The following is a 12823-nucleotide window of genomic DNA, read 5'->3' on the forward strand; positions in this document are numbered from 1 at the left end:
GAAGATTAAAAGTGTGAGAAATTGAAAATGATCTATATATGCAATATTTACAAATATAAAGTGATGTAATTATTTTATAACTAACTAATAAAATTACAATTTGATTTCTGGTTTTTTTACTTTTTTTTTTTTGCATCGGTATTTTTTTCATGCATTGTTACAAATGAAATGGCACCAAATATGACTTGTTCTATCAGTAGCCATATCCTTTTTCTATTTTAATCATTTATTTGCCTTAAATTAAAATATCTCACAAAAATTAAAAAAGATAAACAAATAATTGAGAGAAATGGACTAATGATCATTGACTTAAGTTATTTTATGAATTTTGGAGGCATGTTTATCATTTGCTTTTATATATGGAATAATCTACTAAAGGAAAAATATGAAGTTAATAAGGTCTCGTTTGGTTGCCATACGGGAATTAATTTCCCATGTTCTTACAAAACACATGAATTGGACAATTCATGTGAATTGCCTAAAATACGTTTGGTTGGCATTCGGGAGTTCAATTGACACGGAAGTTTCCAACTACCTGGGGGGGGGGCTAGGTAATTAAACTCCTCCATTATGGGAGAGATGAAAATGCCTAGGAAAATATAATTCATGAGATTTTGGGTAAACAAACAAGTTCCATTTTCCCAATTTATGGGATTTTCCAATTCCCCCGTTTTTAATGTGGTAACCAAACGAGACATAAATATGTATCTATGTTTTTTTTTTTTTTTTTTTAAATGAGCACACTATATTAGGGGTGAAATCGAATCCCTAACTTTATGATTAGGTTAAAAAAACTCGTACCCAACAATTTAATTAACCATAGACTTCTCACACAAAGTGAGGAAACCATTCACGAGCCGATACATTATAACGTAAAAATGAACTAAAACGCGAAAAGAGGTTACATTCATTGTCTACATTCATTAAGCAAACCAAAGATTAATAAAGGGGTGTTCTAATATGGCAAACACATGAAATAAAAAGTAGACTTCCTATAAATACAAAGCAGTTATAAACTTAATTTTACAATCCAAATAATATTTCAACAAACTACACAATTACCTACAATGGCATCACTCTAACTCCATTTTCACCTCATCCTTTCTCCATTTTTATAACTATATACTATTCATATATTAGACTTTTCTTCTTTTTAATTCTATAAACAATTGATTTCCCTTCACTTTTATCATTGTCTCCTACAAAAATTACTAGAAAAATGGCGAATGTGCCTATCAAGTTCAAAAGGGTGGCGGCGGCCTTCGACGAGGCCATCAAGTGGAGACGTCCGTGCGAGAGTAGTAGTGGTAGTGAGTATTGGCCGGAGAGCGAAGCGGCCAGCCTCTCAGATCTCGTTAACTCGTTTATTGAGAAAGGCGATGGTTTGGATCCATTCGATATGGATATGGATATTAATATGGCTCAGAGTGACGGCATAGATGAAAAAGACGATTTTGAATCCGATAATGAGGATGATGATGATACACAAAGGAAAGAATTGTTACGGGATTTGTTATTAGAGTGTAGAAGAGATAATAAGAAAGGTATGAAACAAAAGATTAAGAAGGAGATTGAAATCGCATTAAAATTATACGGCGAGAATAATAACGATGATGATGATGATGATATTGCTAGTTCTTCTTCAAGAAATGGTCTTAAACGTAACATCATGTCTCATCTTCGCGGCAAGGGCTTCGATGCTGGTAATTAACTCTTCTTATTTGTCGTTTTAATTAATTAATTAATTTATATAATAATTTTTTTGTGCCGTGAATTTCTTAGAGTAATACTCGTATCAATTACGTATATTTATTTCACTAACGGAATTTTTGGTTAACCAACACAGGCCTTTGCAAATCTCGATGGGAGAAAACAGGTCGATATCCGGCAGGAACATACGAATATATCGATGTGAACGTAGGTGAAACACGGTACATGGTGGAGGTGTCGATGGCTGGCGAGCTAGATATAGTCCGGCCAACGACACGATACTCAACACTATTAAACATGATCCCTTCAATATTGATCATAGAAAAACCTCATGTCCTCAAACAAATAATAAGGCTAATGAGTTCCGCTATGAAGGAGTCCCTAAAGCGTGCAGACTTGCACGTTGCCCCTTGGAGACGGAACGGCTACCTACAAGCTAGGTACGTTAGTCCCTACAAGCGAACCATTAACAAAGAGTCAAGTGCTAGTAGCGCGACAATGGGTTACGAAGGGCTAGCGAAGAAGCGGTCATCAATGGTTGGTTTCGAAGCTGATGATTTACCCCGAGTCGTTTCGTATTATTGTAGAGATAATGGTTTAGTTAGCAAGGGCGGAATCAGAGTTGGGATGTTGGGTGTTGCTCTTCAAGGAAAATGATTAATTTATCAGCTAATAAGTTGCACCACCTCTCTCAGTGATGAAGGAAAAAATGGGCAATTAGGAGAAATAAATTTGTACATTGTCTCCCCTATAATTTTTGGAATTGTTTTCTTTGGCTTTGATATTGTTTCAATCTTGTCTTCTTGTATATATTATATTATATTCGATTCGATGAATTATGAAATTGAGAAATTTTCTTTTGGAGTTTGTAAAGTTTTCCATTGCATATAAAATTATACAAAGGTAATACGAAAGGAGGTACAATATCCCAACTTGGAAATTACATCCGCAACATGGTTTGTAGATCGTTTCTCATAGATTATGTTTGTTGAAGGTGAGACTTTTAATCAATCCCTGCACTCCAAAATGATGTTAGTAACAGGGCCGCACCGCGACGAATTGCTCATAATTGCTTTGACATCAAGAAAGCAGTCAGAACTTATGATGAAGTTGGCATGGTTAAAGACCGCAAAAATAAGACTGGCCCTCGTTGCAAGTAGCTCCGAGATAAAAGGGTTATGGCCGGGCTAAAATTTTAGAGGACTAATCCCTAATCCACACGCCCGAGGGGGAACGGGAAACACACGCAAGACCAGCAAGGGAGGAAGAGGGACAAAAAGCCACATTAACGTTAATCTTAGACCAACTAGGCGGAGGAGAGCCTCAACAGTTTGGGTTAAAAAGAGAATCAGGTGAGGGGGAGTTAAGTTTGGGGCGGGTGGGGAGTTTTGTGCTAGTATATGTTGTTTATTGTTTACGGAAAAAGGGGGAGGCGTGTGAGGCAGGTGTTGACGTGTTGTCCAAGGCAGGGCGGCCTGGTTGGAAAGATGTAGAGAGTGGCGGTACTAGGACCTTGGGTAGAGCTCCATCGGGAGGCAAGGAAGGATGAGTGGCTGGCCCATTTAGTGTCGGTGAGATATGATCCAAGACTGGAGAGGGAGAGAGTAAAAATCCGAAGGGAGAGTGAAGTTGTCCCAGACACGAAGGACATGAGCACGTTTTTCATTAATTTTCCATCCAGTACCCCTTTACCTGAAATCTAATCTAAGTTAACTCTCATATCAACTTTTTCCTAAAACCTAATGCAATATATTGCTCCAATGTCTTGACCAATGGATCATAATATTAGGATTATGTATTGTATTTTACGAAAGCCCAAACCCAAATGACGGAGTCCGTCCATATGTATTGTACTTAAGCCGAGCTAAGGCCAGTTAATGAATAACACACAACATTACATTCCTTAACATGGTATCAGGATTAGGTTTCGACCCTCTGAAACCCTAATCACGCAAAACCCTAATCAACACCAAACGATTTCACAACGAAGATCCTTTCTTCCGTCGCAATGGCTGGTGACGACGACGCCGTTCCGACTCCCAAAATCGATTCTACTTCACCATACTACCTCGGTTCCCATGGTGTTCCCGAGGCCAAAATCTCGAACGTGGTCCTCCGTCGTGACAACTACGACGATTGGAAAAATTCTATGCGTATGTCCTTGAAATCGCGCCGCAAATTCGGTTTCATCGACGGCTCTATCAAAAAACCGACTGATCCCTTCTACCTTGAAAATTGGGAAGTTGTTCATTGTACTCTTGTGCAATGGATACGCAACACCATCGATCCTTCGCTCCTTGACACGATTTCCTATGTCGAGGATGCATCCGTTTTGTGGAAAGATTTGGCCGAGCAGTTCTCTGTTGTCGACGGTACGGTAATTCATAATCTTAAAACTCAACTTCATAATTGCGTTCAAACTAAAGGTATGGATGTTACGACCTATTACGGAAAACTTAAAGTTATTTGGGACTCTCTTGTCGTTCATGAGCCCCCTTTTGCTTGTCACTGTGGCGGTTACAAGTGTAATATTGGTCCCGATGCTACTAAGAGACTCGATAACGAGCGTCTCCATCAATTTTTTATGGGACTTGATTCCTCTTTGTATGGTAATATTCGGTCCCAACAGCTACAATTAGACCCCCTCCCTTCTCTTGCTCGTGCTTACCATGCGGTCCTCCAGGAGGAGCGGCTTCGTGCTCCCTCCCAAACCGTGGTGGATGCTGGTGATGTAGCGGCCTTTGCCACCCCGCGTCAGCCCTTATTTTGTCAGTTTTGTGATACACGAGGCCATGAGTCCTCCGCTTGTTATATTAAGTTGAATCGTTTTCCGGATTGGTGGGGTGATCGCCCCCGTACTCTTGCTGATTTGCGTCGGGTTCGGACTGCTAGGCGTTCTCGTGGGGGTTCTGGTTCGTCTGCTGGGTCGCGTGATACCTCGGGTGCAACTGTTGCAGCCTCGGGCAGCGGGTCAGGAGCTGCTGCGGACCGTGTTGTTCAAGCTAACATGGTCTCGGGTGTTTCCATGAACTCCGTTCTTACCTCGGACCGTCTCAGTGGTATGTGTTTTTGGATTATTGATACCGGGGCTTCGAATCATGTTACAGGAGATCTTTCTTGTTTAATGGATTGTCATACAATCGCGGCTCGACCTGTTGGTCTCCCAAATGGGCAGCGGGTTGAGTCCACTATCATGGGTTCGGCATATATTAACTCTTCTCTTTCTCTTAGTCGAATTCTTTATGTACCGAGCCTCACATGTAGTTTGTTATCCGTGTCTCAGCTTGCTTCCGATCGTGATTTTGTGTTTGAATTTGCTAAAAACTCTTGTTTTATATAGGACCGTTCTTTGAAGACGACGATTGGAGTAGGTGAGCTACGGGATGGATTGTATTGGATTCGTGCGTGTGCTCCTTCGAGGGATATTCATCAAGTAAGTGCTCTGGGCTCTCGTGACCTTTGGCATTGTCGTCTTGGGCATCCGTCTGATCAAGTCGTCAAGACCATTCCTTTTGCTAGTACTTTGAATTTTAATAAAGATTGGGTGTGTGATGTTTGTCATTTAGCAAAACAACATCGTAGTAGTTTTTGCATTAATGAACAGCGTGCTTTGTCTATTTTTGATCTCATACACTGTGATTTGTGGGGTCCTTATCGCATTCCGTCATCTTGTGGTGCGAAGTATTTTTTGACGATAGTGGACGATTTTTCTCGCGCTACTTGAGTTTACTTATTGCTTGACAAAACAGAGGTGACCGATATGTTTATGAATTTTATTAATATAGTCTCGACTCAGTTTCTAAATCACTTAAAGTTGTGCAAAGTGACAATGGTGCGGAGTTTAATTGTATGGCGGGATATTTCTTTGCTCATGGGATTCGGTTTCAAAAGTCTTGTGTAGGTACGCCTCAACAAAATGGGCGGGTTGAGCGCAAACATCGTCATATTTTGAATGTTGCTCGATCTCTTTTATTCCAAACTAATTTAGATAAATCATTTTGAGGTGAAAGTATACTTATTGCTGCCTTTCTTATCAATCGTACTCCTTCTCCCCTCATTGGTAATAAAACTCCCTATGAATGCTTGCATGGAGTCACCCCCTCTTATACAAATTTGCGCGTTTTCGGTTGTCTCGCATTTGCTCATAATCAGGTCACTAATGGAGATAAGTTTGCTAAACGGAGTCGAAAATGTATTTTTGTTGGGTACCCGAGTGATAAAAAGGGGTGGAAAATGTATGATCTTGAGACGAAATCCTATTTTGTCTCGCGTGATGTTGTTTTTTATGTTGTGCAAAAATCTAAACCTTGAGGGTACCATGGGCACAAAGTTAAAATTTTGGGCACCACAGGAAAAGTGTGAAAGTTCGAGGGCACCGTGTGCATTTTCCGTAAAAACTAACTCTTGTAAGTTGAAAACAAAACTTTTTAAGTCAATTATAGAAAGATAATGTTAATTCTTGTAAGTTAGAGACTACACGTTTTAACTTAAAAACTATTAATTTTAATACTATCAGACTGTTAATGTAATAAATAACAATTAATTTAAAATTGTGAAATTTCTTTTGAAAACATGCTCAGATAAAGATGATGATTAGCTCAATTGATACGTGTAAACATGTTTTGAAGAAGATTGTTTTCTCTCTCCCCACTTTCTTGTCAGTTAGTACAATTTTGCTAACGGCTTCGTTGTCTTGCCAATTTTTTTTTTTCTAATTTTTTTTTAACTATTTACTTTCATATTGGTTTTCTCTTCTTTTTGGACCCGTCCTATGATATATGACGGTTCTATACAAGAGTTGCTGATAAAAAGTTACTACAGACGGCGTTTGGTATTTATATGATACACCAAACTTGGGCTTTACCCTTGAGATACGTGGGGTCCGACTATAGAAAACAATCCTATGGATAGAAAACAATCAATCCAAACACAACTTGACCTTGACACTGGGCCGGGCTAGGTTAGGAGCGGGCCGTGTTGGGATTAGTGGCCCAGGCACGAGAGTGAAGAGAGAGCGAGTTGGGTTGGTCCAAATTAAGCTCCTTATTGTCTGGTTATCGAGCAGAATTAAGGTCAAATTGGGTCGGGTTGTGACTCAGGCACAACACTAAAAAGGAAGAGAGCTGGCCTCGCCCAGGCACGACACTGAAGAGAGGGCGAGTTGGGTTGGTCCAAGCTAAGGTCCTTATTGTCTGGTTGCCGAGCCGAACTGGAATCAAATTGGGTCGGGTTGAGTTGGTTGTTAGTGGCTCAGGCACAGCTCTAAAGAGGAAGAGAGTTGGCATGGGTCTGGGCGGGTCGGACTACCAATTGTACGTGTGCCCAGCAACCCGACACATATAGGGTTTTATTTATTATTTTTTATAATTTTTTAACAGGTCTGGGCTGACAAGGCTGGGTATCTTTAGCAGGGACTGGCCCGTTAAGAATAGTTTGACAAATGCACCAAAAAAAGAGTAATCATTCTAGTAATTAGCACGTGGTTAAAGAACTTAATTTCTTAATCACTCTTCTTTCCAACTACATATATTACTCCACTTCTTTTTCCTCCAAAATGTAATATCTTTTGTAAAATATTGTAAGAAATAACCAAACACATAAATGCAACTCGACACAAGCCCAATTTTTTCGAGATCATGAGCTACCCCTTAATCTACATTCTTAACTTTAAATAATTCAAACCTAAACCTCCCACATTATTTAGGTTGAAAATATTTTTATCCATATTTAAACATGACTTCGCCCCAATTCGTACTATAAACTACTACCTCCATGCAACTCTACTTTGCATATATACTTTATGTACAAATATTAGAATATTAAAAAGTAAAATAAGTGGATGGAAGGTGTGTAATTTGTGTTTCAAGAAGTGGGTCTAGATAGTGGTATTATAGTATTATAGTTAGAGCTGGCCAACAACACGGTCTGCCCCGACCCGACGCAGCCCGACGCAACTTGGCCCGTTATTTTATGCAACTTGGCCTGACCTAGTCTTGGCACGCCGTTGGGCCTGGCCTGGCCCGGGTCCTAAAATTCAAGCTTGTTCCGCCATTTTAGCAAAAATAATAAAAAAAATTAAATTGGTAAGGCTCACCCTTGGGCCGGGTCAAGCATATCCCAGACAGGCCTGGCCCGGCCAAGCCTCCTCTCCCCTGGCCTGGCCCGGGTCTGACTAGGAGAGCCCGACCCAAGTGCAGGTCTAATTATAGTATTAAAAGTATAACCAAATAAGGAAAGGTGCAATGTGGAGTTGAATGAACCAAAAAAGTACTTGTGCAATCCGGAATTGAATGGAGCGAGGGAGTAGATATTTACTTTGGACTGACTCGTCTTTATGACCATATGTCAACCGATTTCTATTGAAATCATCTTAAATTTGATACAAAAAAAATCACCGCTTTTTGAACTCGTAGCATGTACTTATGGTTGGTCAAAACTTTTTTAACGAATAAACTTTGACCGACCATAGTTTCCGACTACGAGTTGAGATGTCGGTGAATTCTTTTTCAAACTCAAGACTTCTTAAAGATAGTCAATTAGAAAATGAAAAAGTTGAGGGGTACATGAGAGAATATCTCTTCTTGTCGCCAAAAAAGCTTTAGACTAAATTATTGCATTGCAAAACATAATTAGTCACAAAATGTATGTTGCTCTATTAGTCTAACTATTCATTTTTTTTTTACCAATTCATCCACAATCTCTAACCTTATTTAACAATTTGTCAATTTGGCTATTAAAATTCATACCGAGTATTTTTCATTGTTTTTAGCAGGCTGCTAATCTGCTAGCTTGCTCGCCCTGCCACTGTTGTTAGAACATTTCCTAATGACAAAACGCTTACGTAATTCTAGCGTGCCATTGAGAAATGATCTTTTTTCCTCGGGTACATTTAATCAACCACTGCGAAATAGTAATAGGAATGGAAAGTACGTGAAGTGATTATAGGTTTGAACGTAATGAATGAAGAGAGTGAGGGACATGCTTATAAGAAGATGTAATTTCTTGATAGTAATCGACAATACTCTATAAAATCATACACGTTGCAAACCTTTTTCGCACTCTTTCTGTCTGAAATTGAGCGATGGATTATGCATTCATTCAATAATACAATAGGTCTTGGTATAGACGGGTGGGGCGAACAAACGGGTAAAGATCTCTAATAAAATGGGTAGGGGGACAAGGTGGGACACCCTTCATGTGCTTCCCACTTTATGGCAAATGGGTATTTTGTGAGGGAAAATGGTATCCGTCTATACGTATAGACGGATAGTGTCCGTCTATAATGAGAATTTGTGTTAATAATATAGCTACTTACAAAGAAATGGACCCGGCATGACAATCACCACACTTTATAATGGTGAATTGTTGTTCAGGTATACGTCATTTCCGGAATTATTACAGTTGTCGTCTTACTCACAAACAATAGCGAAAGTGGAGGAAATATCTTAAACATATAACCCAGGATTACATTCAGACGAATCAAAGTGTTATTCATAGCACAATTTAGAGTAACAAAACCAACAATATCTCAACTCTCAAATTAAACTGAATCCTAAAATTAGCCATTTAGAAAATATACAATATCGTGAGGTGCAATTGCTATTTGAACTAATCGCTTGCCATTGAAAACACTTGCCCGAACAGTAGCACCCTTCGCTTTGGAAATGGATCCTCTCCATTTCCTTTCTCTCCATTTCCTCTCACAATCTCATTAAACAATAATTTCCTCTTTCACCCTCATTTTCCTTTATTTTTATGCGTAAATTTAGAACCGTTAGATGTTGTCAATAAGCGATCCGGGCCATTAATAGGTACTTGCCTCTCCATTTCTTTTGAGGAAATGGAGAGGATTTTTACTCCTTCGCTTTGACTAGTTTTCCCTCCTTGGTAACATACGTACAAACTGTAACACCCCCATATACTGAGTAGCCTTAGCCATGCCTTCCTTAGCATATAAAGGCATTAGCATCTAGGTTGCCCGAGGTAAGTAATCATCAAAAGCCGATAAAAGAACAATTATAGTTATATGAGACTCCCTCCGGGTTTCAGCCGAGGTAAGGAAGGCAAGGTATGTCGTTTAAAAAAATCTTTGTACGGTCTACGTCAAGCACCGAGGTGTTGGTTTGCCAAGTTGACCGCTGCTTTGAAAGATTTCGGGTTTGTTCAATCCTATTCCGATTACTCCTTATTTTCTTTCGCGCGAGATACAGTCCGTTTATTTGTCCTTATTTACGTGGATGATCTTGTAATTGCGGGTAACGACTCCGCTGCAATTACCAAATTCAAGTCCTATTTGGGTGAATGTTTTCATATGAAGGATCTGGGCAAGCTTAAATACTTTCTTGGCTTAGAGGTGTCGCGAAGCAGAGAGGGCATTTATCTTAGTCAACGAAAGTACGCTCTTGATATTATTGCTGAGATAGGTCTTCTTGGTTCCAAACCTGCGGCTACGCCTATAGAGCAAAATCACCGCCTTGGACTCGCTTCTGGTCCCTTGTGTGAAGATGCCGAGGCCTATAGACGACTCATTGGTCGTCTTGTTTATCTTGCTGTGACGCGCCCGGATTTGTCTTATGCAGTGCATATTTTGTCCCGTTTCTTGAGCAACCCACGCAGTGAGCACATGGCAGCTGCTCATCGTGTTGTTCGTTATCTCAAAGGTAGTCCAGGCCAAGGTATTCTTCTACGCGCTGATCGTCCTCTCTCTATATCTGGCTGGTGTGATTCCGACTGGGGAGGTTGTCTCACTTCGAGACGATCCATTACAGGCTGGTTTGTCACTCTTGGAGACTCTCCTATCTCTTGGAAGACCAAGAAACAGCAGACCGTCTCTCTTTCTTCTGCTGAAGCAGAATATCGGTCTATGACTCAGCTGGTGTGTGAATTGAAGTGGCTAAAAGGCCTCTTACTTAGTCTTGATGTGCTTGTCACGGCACCTATTTCCATTTTCTCCGATAGCAAATCGGCATTGGATTTGGCTCGTAATCCGGTTTTTCATGAACGAACCAAACACATCGAGATCGACTGTCATTTCATTCGGGATGCAATTGTTGATGGTTTGGTCACTCCGACACATGTTTCGACCAATGAACAGTTGGCTGACATTTTTAGGAAGGCTTTAGGCGTTCCACAATTTACCTATCTTCTCCGCAAGCTGGGCATTCTCGATCTTCATGCTCCAGCTTGAGGGGGGGTATTAGGATTATGTATTGTATTTTACGAAAGCCCAAACCCAAATGACGGAGTCCGTCCATATGTATTGTACTTAAGTCGAGCTAAGGCCAGTTAATGAATAACACACAACATTACATTCCTTAACACATAATCTTTGATAAAACAAATTTAAGATTTGTTGAGTTTAATTTAGTTAATCAAATTGTTACCATGTACTCCTATAGAATGCTCCATCGGCTTTAAAATGGAATGAACCAAAGAAATTGGACATTACAAAGATGACATCAAAATTGTATCACAGGTTTGAAAAACTAATTACGAATCTTACGATATTGTAGGCACTTCGAAAGACGGCGTGAGATTTGTAGTTAAGCATGAAAATTCAAGAGAGCATAATTAAATATTAACGTTAGTATCTTTCAATCGCATCATAAACTCTTAATGTTTAAATGGGGGCCGAGGAGAGAGCTTCACCGTAGTCTGATTTTGCGGTGATAGGCGTGGTGGGTGATGCAAAACTGTGGCAATTGAAGCGAAAGGGACCGGGACAAAGGATGTCAGAGGATGAGATAGGCCAGATGGAGGGTAGATCAGTGAGGAGGGAAGGCGTGAGTAATTGGTTTTCACTTGTGAGTAAGGAGATTTGAAAAATAAGGGTAAAATCGTAAAAAGTGTTTGTGAAAGAGTAAAATGTGTGTGAAAATGTGAAAGAGTAAAATGTGTATGCTACACCTAACATCTCTCCCGATAATCAGTCGCTTCACCCCAACAACCTACAACATACACCACACGACTGAAGATGACTAGTGCCCATATGGTATGGGGCCTTAAGCAATCTTTACTTCTTTTATTGTAATGCAGTGGATCATTGTGCTCTAAGTGTCATCTCTCCCAACCTAGCCCGAGATTAGTTGCTTCACTTTAGCACGCTAACAGTCGTGTGGTGTGTGTTGTAGCTTCGTGTATCTTTTGCATATCTCATGGTATCATATTGTATTATGACTTTCCAATTCTCCTAGTTAGTTTTAGGATAGTTTATCTTATTATTGTCAATATGTAAACTATATATACCTTGTATCCTTAGTGCAATACAATTACAACATTCAATCAATTATCTTCTCAATTCTAACACTCATCCGCGTTGATCACTGCGGCCTCCAACCACCGACATATTCGACGACCCCACAATCACCCCTTCAACAACCCAACATTAATTGTAATCCAATGTCAATCAAAATCCTAATTGTAACCCCCCCCCCTTTTTTTTTTTAAAAAAAACAATAATTAAATCGGTTAAAAGACGGATATTAATAAAATTGTTGATAAAATCAAGAAATTACGTGTATATCTGTATGATATATGCGAATTACGATCCATATTTATCGAATTATTAACAAATTGATTAGGTCTTGACTAGGGATGTCGATGGGGCGGAGTGGGCGCGGAGGCGGGGTAACCGCACCCGCATCCGCGAACTATAATGTGTACCCACACCCGACCCGCGACCCGCAGCGGGTTGAACTTTTTAAACCCGTCCCTGCCCCGCGGGGATCCGTTGACCCGCAAAATTACCTATCTCCTCACAAAACAATTTTAAAAATATAAATCTTGAATCTAAAACATACTAGTCTCGTACTCTCGTACATCTTATACAAATAAATTTCCGCATACTCTAACATTTAATTAATTAGTTCACGAGTTTTTCAATCCACGAAATAGTTTGAGAATTAGCGTTTCTTTCTTTCTTTCTTTCTTTCTTTTGGGTGTGCGTGTGTGTGCGCGCTCGCGTGTGCCACTACAAGAAATCCTGTTTCGGGCGACTACGATTGGCGACTGATTTCAGTCGCTAAAAGAAAAATGGCGACTGAAATTGGTCGCCAGAGCATAGTAGCAAACCTTAGTCGCCATTTGGAAATCGGGCGACTGAAGTCAGTCGCTA

The 12823-nt window shown here is 40.0% G+C and overlaps 2 protein-coding genes across 2 annotated transcripts; both read left to right on the top strand.

Moving 5' to 3' along the window:
* The first annotated feature begins 1027 nt into the window (after positions 1-1027).
* Positions 1028-2541, top strand: LOC141628983 (uncharacterized). Its single transcript, XM_074442065.1, has 2 exons — positions 1028-1703; positions 1847-2541. The coding sequence occupies exons 1-2, from the start codon at positions 1220-1222 to the stop codon at positions 2365-2367; spliced, it is 1005 nt and encodes a 334-aa protein (XP_074298166.1). The 5' UTR covers positions 1028-1219; the 3' UTR covers positions 2368-2541.
* A 1177-nt stretch (positions 2542-3718) lies between these two features.
* LOC141637863 (uncharacterized) lies at positions 3719-10897 on the top strand. Its single transcript, XM_074447279.1, has 3 exons — positions 3719-4954; positions 5051-5254; positions 10028-10897. The coding sequence occupies exons 1-3, from the start codon at positions 3719-3721 to the stop codon at positions 10895-10897; spliced, it is 2310 nt and encodes a 769-aa protein (XP_074303380.1).
* The last annotated feature ends 1926 nt before the right edge of the window (positions 10898-12823 follow it).

Source organism: Silene latifolia, chromosome 2 (genome assembly GCF_048544455.1).
Source record: "Silene latifolia isolate original U9 population chromosome 2, ASM4854445v1, whole genome shotgun sequence".
Classification (NCBI taxonomy): Eukaryota; Viridiplantae; Streptophyta; class Magnoliopsida; order Caryophyllales; family Caryophyllaceae; genus Silene; species Silene latifolia.